Raw genomic sequence first — 19,029 nt, 5'->3', positions numbered from 1 at the left:
TTTCACAGGAGCCCCTATGCAGGGCTTGGACCAGGCCCCAAGTAAGATGCTTGTGATGGCATAATTAACTGGGAGAAGCGTTTCGGAAAAGGTGACTCCCGGCTGAAGCACCTCCGTCAAGACATATACGTCTTGACTGCCACGGTGGGCAGCTGAAGGTCCAGGACGCATGCCATTACAATGCGTACATTACAACAACCTTGTTTTTACAATGCATACCATTACAATGCAAGTCATTACAACGACTTGCTGTAGGAGGGCACTGGATTTTGGAATAGTTAAATTTACTATTCCAACTCCAGTCTGTGCAACAGTAGGGAAGGTGTTGGATTTTAAATCCAACCCCTTCAGCCCCCTACAGCAACAAGTAATTGTAACAACATGCGTTGTAATGGTATGAAATGTAACAACGCGGTCGTTGTAATGACCGCGTTGTAATGGCATGAGTTGTATTGCATGCATGGTAAAGTTTACCCCCTCCTTAGCACCATAGCAAATGAGGCTCCCTCCTCTGTAGCCATGGTAGGAGGAGAGAACAACCAGTATCTGGGGAGGTGTCCAATCCACTGGCATCTGCCAAATCCTTACACCAGCTGTCCTCAGTGAGATCTAGAGGCTGGTATTTTTCAGGGTCCAGTGGCCCCTCCTGTTCGTCCCCAAGTCCTGGCCCACAGAAACAGGGCATAGGCTCCAGCCTGGACAGCATGGCTCAGTCCATGAAGGATTCGGTGTCAGAAGATGTCCATTCGGCTCCGTCAGAGTCGGGGATGAGAGTGGGGGCGGCACCAGGGATGCTGGCAGTGGGGCTGGCGCTGGGGAAGGTCGAGGAAGCCTGACCGGTGCCGGTCCAGAACCAAAGCGCCTAAATGGCACCAGGGCGAACCCGCTAGCCAAAGACCAGTAGGGTCTCCACCTGAGCCTGGGTAGTCTGAAGGCACCACAGCAGGGACGGGCCTCCCAAATATGAGGTGCATAGCCTCATAAAACTCTCAGCGTTGGGTGGGATCACTCTGGCTCCCCGAAACTCAAGGAGGCCCAGAGACAGCCCATGCGCAAGCTTATCTGCGGAGCCAGGCCTCGAATGCTGAAGCTCCCTCATCCAATGACTTCGAAAGACGGGGCAGAGTTGTAGACCTCTTCGACTTCTTGTTCTTTTTATGTTTGTGGGAGTTACCAAAACACCTGCACGACTTTGAGTGTGCCGACTAGCGTTTTGAGGGGCTCCGCAACAGATCCCGGGACCTTCCTCTGAACCGGGATCAAGAACGTCTCGGCGTCGCACATTGAGCAGCAAGGAGCTTGAGGGAGCAATCCCTTTATTTGATTTATTTTAGGAGTTTTCTAATGCGTGAACATGACTTGTCCGGGTATCAGGGCATCATACAAATAGCAAAACAAGTTAAACATAGAAAACACTGGTAATAAACAGATAAAAACAAAATACAGTTAGGGTATGTTGTGCAAATACCAAATACATTGTAACAGCAAAAGCAAAAAAAGAACAGGTAATAAACAAACTATATACAACGAGAACAAAAAAATAACTGGCAACTTAAGAGTATTCAGGATACGGAAATGTATAAAGGCAAGATAGTCCGAATTTCGTGAGATTAGAAACTACTGCTGAAGGAATCCATTAAGCAACAACATTTTAAATTATTTTTTGAAGGATGTGGTCACAGGATTAGATCTCATTTCATGCCTTGGGGTGCATGGCACGACTATTGACACAGGTCTTGGAGTTGTGGGTGCGCCTGAGGCACCAGAGGCATGGGTCGGTCACAATATTTTCCAGAGACAGGCGCCACAGGGCTTAAAACCAGTCATCCTCGTGCACATCACTGCCAAACCAGGAGACAATGTCTCAAAGCATTTTCAACAAAAGGGGGTAGCTCTTCTCCGGATCTGCGCTGACTGGAGCAGAGAGAAAAGAACGTACGTCAGCACGTTGGAGTGGGGCCTATATAAGTACTGCACATATCACTTCCCGTGCAGATGTCGCCGCAAGCGGAGCCTAACAACACCTGGGTATTAATTCTAAGGTAAGGAATCTGTGGCAATAAGGCTCTCTACCAGATTCACTTTTCAAAATAAGGGATACCTACGGGCTATTTTAAATATTGATTCCAAAATAATACAATGAGTTCAGCTGCTAAAGCAGCGTGGACCCCATCCAGATACACAAGTATAGTGGGTGAGGACCTGAGGATGAGACATGCCACTAGTGTTACTGATGGGTGAAGGTCCTTTTAAACAGAGAGAATCTCCCCCACTACTTGCTTGTAGAGAGGTTAGATCAATTAGCAATGAGTTATCTGTCTTTAGGAGTTGGATAATGATTACTCTTGGCCTGCCTTACATCCCCAGACTCCACATGTAGAAAATCATGCACACTCCTGTCAGACTCACTGAGAACCTAAAGAAATAAAACCACATCACGCTGTCCCTGAAAGGATCTTTACTAGCTACATATAAAATCCTGCATTTCTTCAAAATCTACTACATCACCTATGAGGGATCAACAAACTTCTTGCTTACCCGCCTTACTGAATAACTCGGTACAAAAGGGGGTGGTGATGGACGGATCATCAGAACGAATCAAACACTCACACCCAGTCAACAGATCTGGGTTTGATCCATCACCGTTCTTTAGCCCACTCTGCCACCCCAGTTCAGACATGGCCATATGCAAATCAGTCTGACCCTGTGCCTCATGGGAACAGTCCAGCCCGAACTGCCAAGCCATGCCTTCCCTGGACCGGAAACAAGCTTCCTAGGACCGGTTTCTGGCATTTCAGCCGTCTTCAGCCAGGCTTGCTTGAATCCAGTGGCAAAGTGAGCAAGGGACTCACGTCTGAGCATACCCTGCCAACTTATGGCGAACAAAGCGGTACAAAAGGGGGTGGTGATGGACGGAGCATCAGAACCAATCAAACACTCACACCCAGTCAACAGATCTGGGTTTGATCCATCACCGTTCTTTAGCCCACTCTGCCACCCCAGTTCAGACATGGCCATATGCAAATCAGTCTGACCCTGTGCCTCATGGGAACAGTCCAGCCCGAACTGCCAAGCCATGCCTTCCCTGGACCGGAAACAAGCTTCCTAGGACCGGTTTCTGGCATTTCAGCCGTCTTCAGCCAGGCTTGCTTGAATCCAGTGGCAAAGTGAGCAAGGGACTCACGTCTGAGCATACCCTGCCAACTTATGGCGAACAAAGCGGTACAAAAGGGGGTGGTGATGGACGGAGCATCAGAACCAATCAAACACTCACACCCAGTCAACAGATCTGGGTTTGATCCATCACCGTTCTTTAGCCCACTCTGCCACCCCAGTTCAGACATGGCCATATGCAAATCAGTCTGACCCTGTGCCTCATGGGAACAGTCCAGCCCGAACTGCCAAGCCATGCCTTCCCTGGACCGGAAACAAGCTTCCTAGGACCGGTTTCTGGCATTTCAGCCATCTTCAGCCAGGCTTGCTTGAATCCAGTGGCAAAGTGAGCAAGGGACTCACGCCTGAGCATACCCTGGCAACTTATGGCGAACAAAGCGGTACAAAAGGGGGTGGTGATGGACGGAGCATCAGAACCAATCAAACACTCACACCCAGTCAACAGATCTGGGTTTGATCCATCACCGTTCTTTAGCCCACTCTGCCACCCCAGTTCAGACATGGCCATATGCAAATCAGTCTGACCCTGTGCCTCATGGGAACAGTCCAGCCCGAACTGCCAAGCCATGCCTTCCCTGGACCGGAAACAAGCTTCCTAGGACCGGTTTCTGGCATTTCAGCCGTCTTCAGCCAGACTTGCTTGAATCCAGTGGCAAAGTGAGCAAGGGACTCACGTCTGAGCACACCCTGCCAACTTATGTCGAACAAAGCGGTACAAAAGGGGGTGTTGCTGGACGGAGCATCAGAACCAATCAAACACTCACACCCAGTCAACAGATCTGGGTTTGATCCATCACTGTTCTTTAGCCCACTCTGCCACCCCAGTTCAGACATGGCCATATGCAAATCAGTCTGACCCTGTGCCTCATGGGAACAGCCCAGCCCGAACTGCCAAGCCATGCCTTCCCTGGACCGGAAACAAGCTTCCTAGGACCGGTTTCTGGCATTTCAGCCGTCTTCAGCCAGGCTTGCTTGAATCCAGTGGCAAAGTGAGCAAGGGACTCACGTCTGAGCATACCCTGCCAACTTATGGCGAACAAAGCGGTACAAAAGGGGGTGGTGATGGACGGAGCATCAGAACCAATCAAACACTCACACCCAGTCAACAGATCTGGGTTTGATCCATCACCGTTCTATAGCCCACTCTGCCACCCCCAGTTCAGACATGGCCATATGCAAATCAGTCTGACCCTGTGCCTCATGGGAACAGTCCAGCCCGAACTGCCAAGCCATGCCTTCCCTGGACTGGAAACAAGCTTCCTAGGACCGGTTTCTGGCATTTCAGCCGTCTTCAGCCAGGCTTGCTTGAATCCAGTGGCAAAGTGAGCAAGGGACTCACGTCTGAGCATACCCTGCCAACTTATGGCGAACAAAGCGGTACAAAAGGGGGTGGTGATGGACGGAGCATCAGAACCAATCAAACACTCACACCCAGTCAACAGATCTGGGTTTGATCCATCACCGTTCTTTAGCCCACTCTGCCACCCCAGTTCAGACATGGCCATATGCAAATCAGTCTGACCCTGTGCCTCATGGGAACAGTCCAGCCCGAACTGCCAAGCCATGCCTTCCCTGGACCGGAAACAAGCTTCCTAGGACCGGTTTCTGGCATTTCAGCCGTCTTCAGCCAGGCTTGCTTGAATCCAGTGGCAAAGTGAGCAAGGGACTCACGTCTGAGCATACCCTGCCAACTTATGGCGAACAAAGCGGTACAAAAGGGGGTGGTGATGGACGGAGCATCAGAACCAATCAAACACTCACACCCAGTCAACAGATCTGGGTTTGATCCATCACCGTTCTTTAGCCCACTCTGCCACCCCAGTTCAGACATGGCCATATGCAAATCAGTCTGACCCTGTGCCTCATGGGAACAGTCCAGCCCGAACTGCCAAGCCATGCCTTCCCTGGACCGGAAACAAGCTTCCTAGGACCGGTTTCTGGCATTTCAGCCGTCTTCAGCCAGGCTTGCTTGAATCCAGTGGCAAAGTGAGCAAGGGACTCACGTCTGAGCATACCCTGCCAACTTATGGCGAACAAGCGGTGCAAAAGGGGGTGGTGATGGACGGAGCATCAGAACCAATCAAACACTCACACCCAGTCAACAGATCTGGGTTTGATCCATCACCGTTCTTTAGCCCACTCTGCCACCCCAGTTCAGACATGGCCATATGCAAATCAGTCTGACCCTGTGCCTCATGGGAACAGTCCAGCCCGAACTGCCAAGCCATGCCTTCCCTGGACCGGAAACAAGCTTCCTAGGACCGATTTCTGGCATTTCAGCCGTCTTCAGCCAGGCTTGCTTGAATCCAGTGGCAAAGTGAGCAAGGGACTCACGTCTGAGCATACCCTGCCAACTTATGGCGAACAAAGCGGTACAAAAGGGGGTGGTGATGGACGGAGCATCAGAACCAATCAAACACTCACACCCAGTCAACAGATCTGGGTTTGATCCATCACCGTTCTATAGCCCACTCTGCCACCCCAGTTCAGACATGGCCATATGCAAATCAGTCTGACCCTGTGCCTCATGGGAACAGTCCAGCCCGAACTGCCAAGCCATGCCTTCCCTGGACTGGAAACAAGCTTCCTAGGACCGGTTTCTGGCATTTCAGCCGTCTTCAGCCAGGCTTGCTTGAATCCAGTGGCAAAGTGAGCAAGGGACTCACGTCTGAGCATACCCTGCCAACTTATGGCGAACAAAGCGGTACAAAAGGGGGTGGTGATGGACGGAGCATCAGAACCAATCAAACACTCACACCCAGTCAACAGATCTGGGTTTGATCCATCACCGTTCTTTAGCCCACTCTGCCACCCCAGTTCAGACATGGCCATATGCAAATCAGTCTGACCCTGTGCCTCATGGGAACAGTCCAGCCCGAACTGCCAAGCAATGCCTTCCCTGGACCGGAAACAAGCTTCCTAGGACCGGTTTCTGGCATTTCAGCCGCCTTCAGCCAGGCTTGCTTGAATCCAGTGGCAAAGTGAGCAAGGGACTCACGTCTGAGCATACCCTGCCAACTTATGGCGAACAAAGCGGTACAAAAGGGGGTGGTGATGGACGGAGCATCAGAACCAATCAAACACTCACACCCAGTCAACAGATCTGGGTTTGATCCATCACCGTTCTTTAGCCCACTCTGCCACCCCAGTTCAGACATGGCCATATGCAAATCAGTCTGACCCTGTGCCTCATGGGAACAGTCCAGCCCGAACTGCCAAGCCATGCCTTCCCTGGACCGGAAACAAGCTTCCTAGGACCGGTTTCTGGCATTTCAGCCGTCTTCAGCCAGGCTTGCTTGAATCCAGTGGCAAAGTGAGCAAGGGACTCACGTCTGAGCATACCCTGCCAACTTATGGCGAACAAAGCGGTACAAAAGGGGGTGGTGATGGACGGAGCATCAGAACCAATCAAACACTCACACCCAGTCAACAGATCTGGGTTTGATCCATCACCGTTCTTTAGCCCACTCTGCCACCCCAGTTCAGACATGGCCATATGCAAATCAGTCTGACCCTGTGCCTCATGGGAACAGTCCAGCCCGAACTGCCAAGCCATGCCTTCCCTGGACCGGAAACAAGCTTCCTAGGACCGGTTTCTGGCATTTCAGCCGTCTTCAGCCAGGCTTGCTTGAATCCAGTGGCAAAGTGAGCAAGGGACTCACGTCTGAGCATACCCTGCCAACTTATGGCGAACAAGCGGTGCAAAAGGGGGTGGTGATGGACGGAGCATCAGAACCAATCAAACACTCACACCCAGTCAACAGATCTGGGTTTGATCCATCACCGTTCTTTAGCCCACTCTGCCACCCCAGTTCAGACATGGCCATATGCAAATCAGTCTGACCCTGTGCCTCATGGGAACAGTCCAGCCCGAACTGCCAAGCCATGCCTTCCCTGGACCGGAAACAAGCTTCCTAGGACCGATTTCTGGCATTTCAGCCGTCTTCAGCCAGGCTTGCTTGAATCCAGTGGCAAAGTGAGCAAGGGACTCACGTCTGAGCATACCCTGCCAACTTATGGCGAACAAAGCGGTACAAAAGGGGGTGGTGATGGACGGAGCATCAGAACCAATCAAACACTCACACCCAGTCAACAGATCTGGGTTTGATCCATCACCGTTCTATAGCCCACTCTGCCACCCCAGTTCAGACATGGCCATATGCAAATCAGTCTGACCCTGTGCCTCATGGGAACAGTCCAGCCCGAACTGCCAAGCCATGCCTTCCCTGGACTGGAAACAAGCTTCCTAGGACCGGTTTCTGGCATTTCAGCCGTCTTCAGCCAGGCTTGCTTGAATCCAGTGGCAAAGTGAGCAAGGGACTCACGTCTGAGCATACCCTGCCAACTTATGGCGAACAAAGCGGTACAAAAGGGGGTGGTGATGGACGGAGCATCAGAACCAATCAAACACTCACACCCAGTCAACAGATCTGGGTTTGATCCATCACCGTTCTTTAGCCCACTCTGCCACCCCAGTTCAGACATGGCCATATGCAAATCAGTCTGACCCTGTGCCTCATGGGAACAGTCCAGCCCGAACTGCCAAGCAATGCCTTCCCTGGACCGGAAACAAGCTTCCTAGGACCGGTTTCTGGCATTTCAGCCGCCTTCAGCCAGGCTTGCTTGAATCCAGTGGCAAAGTGAGCAAGGGACTCACGTCTGAGCATACCCTGCCAACTTATGGCGAACAAAGCGGTACAAAAGGGGGTGGTGATGGACGGAGCATCAGAACCAATCAAACACTCACACCCAGTCAACAGATCTGGGTTTGATCCATCACCGTTCTTTAGCCCACTCTGCCACCCCAGTTCAGACATGGCCATATGCAAATCAGTCTGACCCTGTGCCTCATGGGAACAGTGCAGCCCGAACTGCCAAGCAATGCCTTCCCTGGACCGGAAACAAGCTTCCTAGGACCGGTTTCTGGCATTTCAGCCGTCTTCAGCCAGGCTTGCTTGAATCCAGTGGCAAAGTGAGCAAGGGACTCACGTCTGAGCATACCCTGCCAACTTATGGCGAACAAAGCGGTACAAAACGGGGTGGTGATGGACGGAGCATCAGAACCAATCAAACACTCACACCCAGTCAACAGATCTGGGTTTGATCCATCACCGTTCTTTAGCCCACTCTGCCACCGGTCCTAGGAAGCTTGTTTCCGTTCCAGGGAAGACATGGCTTGGCAGTTCGGGCTGGACTGTTCCCACGAGGCACAGGGTCAGACTGATTTGCATATGGCCATGTCTGAACTGGGGTGGCAGAGTGGGCTAAAGAACGGTGATGGATCAAACCCAGATCTGTTGACTGGGTGTGAGTGTTTGATTGGTTCTGATGCTCCGTCCATCACCACCCCCTTTTGTATCACTTTGTTCGCCATACGTTGGCAGGGTATGCTCAGACGTGAGTCCCTTGCTCACTTTGCCACTGGATTCAAGCAAGCCTGGCTGAAGATGGCTGAAATGCCAGAAACCGGTCCTAGGAAGCTTGTTTCCGTTCCAGGGAAGACATGGCTTGGCAGTTCGGGCTGGACTGGTCCCACGAGGCACAGGGTCAGACTGATTTGCATATGGCCATGTCTGAACTGGGGTGGCAGAGTGGGCTAAAGAACGGTGATGGATCAAACCCAGATCTGTTGACTGGGTGTGAGTGTTTGATTGGTTTTGATGCTCCGTCCATCACCACCCCCTTTTGTATCACTTTGTTCGCCATACGTTGGCAGGGTATGCTCAGACGTGAGTCCCTTGCTCACTTTGCCACTGGATTCAAGCAAGCCTGGCTGAAGATGGCTGAAATGCCAGAAACCGGTCCTAGGAAGCTTGTTTCCGTTCCAGGGAAGACATGGCTTGGCAGTTCGGGCTGGACTGTTCCCACGAGGCACAGGGTCAGACTGATTTGCATATGGCCATGTCTGAACTGGGGTGGCAGAGTGGGCTAAAGAACGGTGATGGATCAAACCCAGATCTGTTGACTGGGTGTGAGTATTTGATTGGTTTTGATGCTCCGTCCATCACCACCCCCTTTTGTATTACTGAATAACTCAACATCTGGCAAGGTCAAAGAAACGTTTAATGCCATCGCATCGAAATCAAGAAGTGAATAAAAAAAATGTAATCAGCCCTGTCAAGTTATACACCAAAGCTATGTAACAATTTTCTTACCTCCTCTCTCACCCATACACTCACTACCCATCATTAATTTTAAGTTCTCATTTAGTCACTTTCTCTATCAAATCCTCTTTTGTACCCTTGTTTCTCCCTATTTCTTGTTTTTTCTCAATTCTATCTTGCTCTCACATGCTGTCTGCTCCTTGCATTCCAGCCTCTTTGATATATCTTTCACATCCCTTTTCTTTCTCCTTCATCTTTTTTTTACAACTGCTTTCTATGCTACTGTTCCCATCCCTCTAGATTACACGCACACATTCTCTCCTCCTCTTGCCCTCATGTTTCCACTCATGCTCTTGAAATACTGACCCCACTGGATTTGCATTATGTATTAAACCCTAGGGGCTGGAAAGAGCAGCAATATCATCAAAGACATAAGTACCATGTTCCCAGTCCTTTCAAGATTCTTCTCATTTGCATGTCTGGTGTGCTTCTCTTCCTTTGTGCCTGGGACTGCCAACTCTGCTTCACAGACAATCAGTCGTGGTTCACTCTGATCCCAGAAGTGACTTATGGGTATGCGGTGCAACAGGTTTGTATTCTCCAGTTCATTTCTACAAATAAAAAAATTACATGTTAAAGGAGAATCTTGGTTATAGACAACACTGCAGAACAACAAACCATCAAGCGCTTCTCACACTGACAAGGCAGTTGTGGCCATGGAGTAACAGCATAGAAATGGATGTCTGCATTGCCTGTGAGTCCCTTTCCTGGGGTCCTGGGGCAGTCAGAGCAATGTGTGTTTAACCTAGAGAGCCTTAGGTTCTCTACACATTCTTGTACCTCAATTGGAAAACCATTTTTTCCTCTTTACGGAGTTGACTCTCCAAGGTTAGCGTGGTTGAGAAGCCAAGGAGGTGGCAGGGATAGAAACTCAAATACAGCACGAAACAGTAGCTAACGTTGAAACTCAATCAGCAGTTAGTGCTAAATCTTCTACAACAGTATCTTTTATTTACAGGTAAGTATAAAGAGAACACTTATAATAGGATAAAAAAGGACAACAAGAAAGTGGTAGTTATGTAAAATGCTAAATGTTCTTCATTGGTCCCTATGGTCACTGATATCCTCTAGGACTTCATTTCGGTTGACTCAGAAACATCTAAATTTATCAAGTTTTTTATTATACTATTTCCAAACAAGTTCAATTAGCAGGCTGGGGTGTCAGACAGAAATTATACAATGTGGCAGTCTTGCTCTGCGCACATGGCAGGCCCTCTGCTTCAAGTGATCTGGATACAAGAACACATTTGTGACTGTAAGTCGTAGAGTTTATGGTCTCCACAAACACAGAAAATTCCTGGACCCATCACCCCTACCCCTGAAAAAAAGTGAATGCTCACTTTTTGTTACACTATTTCTGAAGTACAAGTCACTTCCTGCATACATGAAACTTCATCCCACATGCTAGACTGGCCCCTCACATTTTTCCCACCAACAGCAAACCACTTACAATAGATGGGACTCTCACTGGTGAAGCCAAGGGACTCCACTGGAACTCACCTCAGAAGCCATATATAACGTGCAATAGAAGCTGGCAACTTCACTTTCACCTGTTTTTTCCAGTGCTCCAGTGGAGCCAAAAATAATAATAATAACCAAAAAGGAAAAGGTACTTACTTGTAATCATATCTCTCCATATGAAAATTAATAAAAGTAATTCACACTGGAATAGTCTTGGCTGTGTGTGGAATATTGGCACGTATTTTTCAATACAGATTTTATTTGGAAAATGTTTTTTTTAAATACAGACCATTTACACCTGCATCCTATCAGAGGCTACATTTACCCATCATCATAGGTCTTTTTTTTATACTGAATTTCACTTAGATAAACTTTAAAATACACCAACATGGTGGCAAATCCAAGATGGTGACAGACTGAAGACTCTTTCTCCCCACTCCATGCCGTGCCCATTTAGCGCTGATTTCCGCTGCTTTTCCTGGGGCCACCGACCATTTGATTGGAGTAGCTGAGGATGGGAGCAACCGGTCAACTACCTGGAAACACCCGGGGAACCCTAGGCTGCAGAGAATTCGGCCTCGCAGCCAGTGAGTTGAGAGGACCACACAGAGGAAATTGGCAGTCGCACTGAAAGTAGGCGACCGCTGGGGGAAATTCACGCATGTACTTCTGGGGTAAGGAAGGAAGCAGCCCCCTCCTCTGGACCACAGACTCGAGAGAGCACTTTGGAGATGGCAAGCTGGACCATTGCGGAGACTGGCCAGCGGTGGAAACGAAGAGCACCCCAGGGAGTGCATTCCTTGCAAGACCCTGGGGAGTGTAAAGATGACGAATCATGTGTGCGGGGCACACAAGGCAGTAGAGTCCATCACTGGAGGACAGTGCTGCCAGGTAGAGGTGAGATGGCAGCCAGGGTAAGAGTGCCAGAGGACCATTGAGCTGATTGCCTACACTGCCTCTGGCTCATTAAACTCGGCTGGGGAAGAAAGGGCTGATGAGAGCGAGAAGGACACAGGCTGATCCCAAATTGGAAAGCAGAAGCATGCCCACCCCCATAAAACTTTGGGAGGTACTTTGGACTCCAACTGCACTCAGTGGGCGATATATCGACCAGTGCTGAGGTGTGCAAGCCTGGCAGGGGGCACCCGCAAGAGGAGTAGTGAGACTGAGATATGGGACCTAGTAGATGATGGCCCGCCCTGGACTGCCGATATTGGACCCTCAGGACGTTCTATGATACAATTTGATCCGGGTGATTCTTGTGCAGTCCTGGGTCTGACACCCGATGCAGCTAGAGAGGCTGCAACATCCTAGAAGGGGGATCACATTGCCGCCTGACTGCACCCTCCACCTGTTATTTGATCTCACCTCCTGTCGAACTAGTTACTTACCTTCGGTAACGATGTATCTGTAAGAAACATTAGTTAGTTAGATTCCTCACCTTAGAATATCCCCAGGCGTCAGACTGGATCCGGAAGATTTTTCGTCAGCAATACCCCTTGCGCGTCGCTAGGCGTCGTCTGCGGCTCCGCGTCCGTCGTCGGCGTCGTGCGCCGGAATGACGTCGTCGGAGTACTTAGACGCCGCACTCGCGCGCTGACGTCAGTTCTTGTACATAGCCTTCTGCGCCAGGAACGCAGAGCCATGCAAGATACCGATACTGGTGCCAAAAAATTCTAGGGCCCTGAAAGGGATAGCCTTAACCCTAGATGTCAGTTCGCAGAACGGGGAGGATGGGTGGGTCGGTGAGGAATCTAACTAACTAATGTTTCTTACAGATACATCGTTACCGAAGGTAAGTAACTTGTTCATCTGAAAGAAACACGTTAGTTAGATTCCTCACCTTAGAATAGATACCCAAGCAATACCATCCCCGGTGGTGGGTCTGCGAACCAAGATCACACCAGAAAGTCCTGGAGGACAGAACGGCCAAAGAAGCCATCCCTCCGGACTTGGCTGTCAAGGCAATGATGCCTGGCAAACGTGTGTAGCGAAGCCCACGTCGCCGCCTGACAGATGTCCTGCAAAGGGACACCCCGTCCCAAAGCAGTAGTAGCCGCTGTGGCCCGAGTGGAATGGGCGCGCAGCCCAACAGGAGGGTCCTTTTTTGCCAAGGAGTAACACATTTTGATGCACAAAACGACCCACCGAGAGATGGTCCGTTTGTGCACAGCTTTCCCCTTCTTAGCACCCACGTATCCAACGAAAAGTTGGTCGTCCACCCGGAACTGCTTTGTGCAGTCCAAATAAAAGGAGAGCGCACGTTTTGGGTCCAGACGGTGGAGCCTCTCTTCCTCTTTGGAAGGATGCGGAGGCGGAAAGAAGGTGGGCAAGGTGACAGACTGCCCAAGATGAAATGGAGTCACCACTTTCGGAAGAAAGGAGGGACGAGGCCGAAGGACAACCTTGTCCGGATGAACAGAGAGAAAAGGAGGCTTTGAAAATAAAGCCTGGAGCACACTCACCCGTCTAGCCGAGGTGATGGCTACCAGAAAAGCAGTCTTAAGCGTCAGCAGACGAAGAGGACAATTATGAAGAGGCTCAAAGGGAGCGCACATTAGAAATGTGAGAACAAGATTCAAGTCCCACTGAGGCATTACAAAAGGGACAGGAGGGAACGTGTGAGTAATGCCCTTTAGAAAGCGTTTAACTACAGGGGACTTGAAAAGAGAAGGCTGATCAGGAAGCCGCAAGAAGGCAGAGATGGCAGCAAGATAACCTTTCAGGGTGCCCAGGGCAGAGCCCTGCCGGGCCAAAGAAAGAAGAAAGAGGAGAACCTCAGAAAGAGGGGCGGAAAGGGGATCCACAGCCTTTGCTGTGCACCATGCCACAAATTTGTTCCACCGGCAGGCGTATACCGTCTTTGTGGAGGGACGCCTGGCTGCCAGAATGATATCACAGACTTCAGGAGGCAAGTCAAATGGCATCAACTGCCGCCGCTCAGTCTCCACGCATGGAGGTGGAGGCTGGACAGGTTCGGGTGGAGGACCGTCCCCTGCTGCTGCGACAGAAGATCCTCCCGAAGGGGCAGACGTATCGGAGGATCGGTCAACATACTGAGTAGCTCGGGATACCAGTACCTTCGTGCCCAATCCGGAGCCACCAAGATGACTTGGGCCCGGTCGTGCCTGATCTTCTTCAGCACTCTGGGCAGAAGTGGTATAGGCGGAAAGGCGTACAACAGACCGCAACTCCACTCGTGACGAAAAGCGTCGCCGAGAGAGTGCCGCCTTGGAAATTCCAACGCGCAGAACTGCTGACATTGCGCGTTCTCTTCGGTGGCGAATAGATCTAACCAAGGCTCTCCCCACTGCTGAAAGAGACCTTGCGCCACTTCGGAGTTCAGACGCCATTCGTGATCCATCATGCACCGGCGGCTGAGTTCGTCTGCTCTGGCGTTCAGAGAGCCCGCCAGATGTTGAACCACTAGGGTGACGCCCTGGTGTTCCAGCCACGTCCAGAGGCGCAGAGCCTCCTGACAAAGGGTCCACGACCCCACCCCGCCCTGTTTGTTGCAATACCACATGGCGGTGGTGTTGTCCGTGAACACCTGCACGACACTTCCCCTGACAGAGGGAAGGAAGGCTTTCAGTGCAAGCCGGAACGCTCTCAACTCCAACAGGTTGATGTGGAGACGAGACTCCACCGGAGACCAGAGGCCTCTGATCTCCGCCTCTCCCATATGGCCACCCCATCCTACGAGGGACGCGTCCGTCAGTACGACATGCTCCGGTTGGGGAACGGAGAGGCTTCTGCCCATGACCCAATCGCGGTCCGTGAGCCACCACTGCAACTGCTGTGCAGTGCCCTCCGAGATCAAGACATGGTCGGACAGGTTGCCGTGATGCTGGGCCCACTGAAACTTCAGGTCCCACTGCAGAGCCCGCATGCGCCGCCTGGCGTGATGCACTAGTAGGATGCAGGAGGCCATCAGCCCCAGAAGCCGCAACACTAGCCTGACCGAAACCCAGGATAGAGGCCGAAAGATGGGAATCAGGGCCTGAATATCCCGGACCCGCTGTTCCGGCGGATAGACCCGGAACTGCGCCGAATCGAGAACCGCTCCGATGAAGAGGAGCTTCTGAGAGGGACTCAAGTGTGACTTCGGCACGTTGATGGAAAATCCCAGCAAATGCAGGAGATCCGCCGTAGTCTGGAGGTGGGAGACGACTGTCTGGGGCGAGCCCGCCTTCAACAACCAGTCGTCGAGATAGGGGAAGACTGGAACCCCTGATCTGCGCAGATGAGCTGCGACCACCGCCATCACCTTCGTGAACACCCGAGGGGCATTGGTGAGGCCGAAGGGGAGCACGGTAAACTGAAAGTGCTCTTGGCCCACCGTGAACCGCAGGTAACGCCGGTGGGCCGGCAGGACGGAGATGTGGAAATATGCGTCCTGCAAGTCCAACGCTACCATCCAGTCTCCGGGGTCTAGGGCAGCTAGAACCTGAGCCAAAGTTAACATCTTGAACCTCTCCTTTCGGAGGAAGGCATTGACGTTCCGTAGGTCCAAGATAGGGCGTAGGCCCCCTTTGCCCTTCTTGGGAACCAGAAAGTAGTGGGAATAACAACCACAACCTACTTCTGGGCTCGGAACGCGCTCGACAGCCCCCTTGGCCAAGAGGGCCGAAACTTCCTCGTGGAGCAGATTCAAATGATCCCCCGAGATACGGTGGTGCTGCGGTGGCATGGCTGGAGGGGTCGTCTCGAAGGGGAGGGAGTAGCCCCTTCGGACAATTTGCAGCACCCACCTGTCCGATGTGATGGACCGCCAGTGGAGCAGGTGATGGCGAACTCTGCCGCCCACTGGCGTGGAATGGGCCTGAAAGCTCGGACTAGGAAGGCTTTGAGGCGGATGCTGCCAGGGTGGATGTGGGCTGACCTCGTCATCCTCCAGAACCACCTCGGCGGAAACCACGTCCGCGACCGCGCGCAGGTTGGTTCTGCGGCTGGTGGCTAGGCGTACGTGAGGAGGCACTCCTTCCTTGGCCACGAAAGGGGCGAAAGGCGGAAGTTTGCGACCGCGGGGCCGAGAGGCCCAAGGACTTGGCCGTAGCCCGGGAGTCCTTAAAGCGATTCAGCGCACTGTCCGCTTTCTCGCCAAAAAGGCGAGTGCCATCAAAGGGCATGTCCATGAGAGTGCTCTGGACATCGCCCGAAAATGACGTGGACCGCAGCTAGGCGTGACGTCTAAGCGCCACTGTGGTAGAAATTTCCCTACCCAGCGAGTCCGTAGTGTCAAGCCCACATCGGATAGCATGTCGCGCTGCATCCCTCCCATCGGCCAGAGCCTGGGTAAGTCGTGTCCGGACCTCCTCCGGACACAGGGGCAGCACGTCCTCCACCGCATCCCACAGAGAGTGGGAATAACGGTCCAAGAGACAGGCGGTGTTCAAAGACCGCAGGCCCAGACTAAGGGAGGAGAACAGCTTCTTGCCAAACTGTTCCAGTCTCTTGGAATCCCGGTCCGGCGGGGCGGTCGGGAAGGAGGATTGGGAGGTAGAGGCCTGGATAACCAGGCTCTCGGGGGTAGGGTGTTGGGACAGAAAACTGGGGTCGCCCGGAGCAGGGCGGTGGCGCCTGGCGACGTTCCTGTCCACAGGAGGAACTGTGGAGGGCTTGGACCAGGTGCCCTGCAGAACGTCAATGAGGGCCTCATTGAATTGCAGCAGAGGCTCAGTGGAGCTTGCTGCAGACTGAAGCACCTCAGTGAGGACGTTAGTCCTCACAGCCACGGCAGGTAGCTCGAGCCCAAGGGCTGCGGCCGCCTTGCGCAGCACCACAGAGAAAGCAGCGCCCTCCTCCGAAGCCACAGTCGGAGGAGAGACGAATCCAGTGTCCGGAGAGGTATCCAGGCCACTGGCCTCCCCCAGTTCATCTGCCCAGTCCTGTGACATTTGAGCCTGAGCGGCCATAGGATCCTCGGATCCCTCCCAGTTGTCCCCATCATCCGATTCCTGGTATACAGGAGGAAGGAGCGGAGCCGGGCGTTAGACAAAATGTGTCTCCAGCGGCGCCGAACACGGCGTCCATCGACGCCTTATCGGCGCCGGGCCCGGAGCGGGACTGAACTGAGGCTCGACGTCGAGCGGAGTCGGCGTAGGGGGTGGTACCAGTGTCGACGCCGGCAGAGGAGGCGTGACGAGGTCGACCGGCGTCGGCGGGGACTCGGGAACGGGTCCCTCGGGCGCTTGCGGCGTCGAGGCCGGAGCCGTAAACGGCGCCGGAGCCGCCGGCAGGCAAGGCAGCCCAGTCGGGTCCGCGGGGCCCGAAGGCGCGCCAGCGGGCGTCGACGGCGGAGCCAGGCTCCTCATGGCCGAGAGGAAGGGACTGACTTCCGCCGGCGTCGCGTCAGTCCCAGGGACCGGTGGGTATGGGGACTTGCGCGGCGCCTGCGGCTCCGCCGGAGCCGCGGGGGTGGAACCACCCTGACCCTCGGCCGAGTCGCGCGACCGGCGAGGGGAGTCCGAAGAGCGGTGTCGCCTCTTGGACTTCTTGGAATGCTTCGACTTAGCCGAAGACTTGGATCCCGACGACCGATGGTGACGTCGGCTGCGGCTCCGCGACCGATCCTTGGACCTCCTCCTGGACCGGGATCGAGAGGCTCGCGGAGCCGAGTGGCGAATCTCGAGAAGCTTACGGGACCGCTCCCGTCTAGCCTTCGAGGTCAGGGCCTTGCAGTCCGAACACGACTCCGCGTCGTGGTCGAGGCCCAAGCAGTAAAGGCACCGGCGGTGATGGTCCGTAACCGACATCAAGCGGCTACAGTCAGCACAGGCTTTAAAACCAGGCATCCTACCGGCACCAAAGTCGAGACAAGATCAAAAAGGATCGAAAAAGTTAGTCAAAAAATGACTAAAGGGGTAGCTCTCCCGGATCTGCGCTTACTGGCGTGGAAAAGAGAAGAACTGACGTCAGCGCGCGAGGGCGGCGTCTAAGTACTCCGACGACGTCATTACGGCGCACGACGCCGACGACGGACGCGGAGCCGCAGACGACGCCTAGCGACGCGCAAGGGGTATTGCTGACGAAAAATCTTCCGGATCCAGTCTGACGCCTGGGGATATTCTAAGGTGAGGAATCTAACTAACGTGTTTTTTTCAGATCTGCCATGCAGTGAAGCAAAACACCTCAACTATAGACTCCGCAAAACACAAAAAAGATGCAAACTTACAGGCTAATTTAAGCAAGGCAGCTGCAAAAAAAGAGTAACGAGGCTGGGATACACAAGAATAATACGGAGACCTCCCTGCACAAATTAACACAGACCTTGACGGAGACACCCCTTACCTGCACCATCATGGAAGAACTCTTTGGTAAACTTCCCAGTGATACAGCAGCACTGAGAAAAGACATCATCAAGGAAATGAACATGAATGGGGAAACCTGGGTCAGTGGGTCTCCACACTGGAGGCCGCAGGAGACTCCAGGGAGGAAGAACTGGAGGTTTTCTGGAAAAATGTCGTGGAACTCTGCGATCAAAACACATACCTACAGAGACTACTTAAGATCTGCGAAAAAGATCATGACGGTCGCACATACGCATCAAAGGAATACCAAGTAAGGTTGATGCAGAGGCTCTAGACGATTATGACAAATGCCTCTTTCACATATGTCTCTGGCCTGGCTATGAAAGATGTTCAACTGCAACACACTCAAGGTAACCATAATGATAGCGGTTCGCAAGGCCGGACGGTCTATTTTGAGCGGGCCACACTTTACCAGGATCTGTCTTCATTTCAGAGGCAGTGACAATTCCAAGCCGCCACTGCCTACCTTGCAGAAAAAGGCATATCATACCACTGGGGAAACCCATTTAGCTTGACTTTTATTGTCTCTGGTGCGACCAATTTGAACCCCATCAGAGGCTCACATAATACTAGACCTGCCAGACCATCTGCGAGACTCCTCCCTGACTGCAGGAAGCTGGACTTCTCTGCAGATGTGCCCCCACTTTTAGCCCCCATTTGACCTACTAGGTGCTAGTTTTTCAACTCGGACAGTGCACTGAAGCCAGCTAACCAGGCTCCTGTGCCAGTGTTCGTTCCACTAAAACTGACATGTTCAATTGTAACCCAATTGGCAAGGGTTTTAGCACCCTTATAAGTCCCTAGTAAATGGCACCTCTGGTACCTAGGGCATGGGTACTAAAGAGGGTCCCTAAGGGCTGCAGCATGGTTTATGCCACCCTAAGGAACCCACACAAAAACAACATGCAGACTGCCACTGC

The 19,029-nt window shown here is 52.5% G+C and overlaps 1 protein-coding gene across 2 annotated transcripts in view; it reads right to left on the bottom strand.

Moving 5' to 3' along the window:
- The window catches only part of IFT140 (intraflagellar transport 140), a 1,808,590-nt gene that overhangs the window by 779,262 nt on the left and 1,010,299 nt on the right, over window positions 1-19,029 (bottom strand). For both annotated transcript variants that reach the window (XM_085628169.1, XM_085628168.1), the window contains exon 16: window positions 9,718-9,889. In XM_085628169.1, the coding sequence (XP_085484295.1) occupies window positions 9,718-9,889 (172 nt within the window). The remainder of the gene's footprint in view (window positions 1-9,717; window positions 9,890-19,029) is intronic.

The sequence above is a fragment of the Triturus cristatus genome, chromosome 10 (genome assembly GCF_964204655.1).
Source record: "Triturus cristatus chromosome 10, aTriCri1.1, whole genome shotgun sequence".
Lineage (NCBI taxonomy): Eukaryota > Metazoa > Chordata > Amphibia > Caudata > Salamandridae > Triturus > Triturus cristatus.
This window is presented reverse-complemented; position numbering and strand designations above follow the sequence as displayed.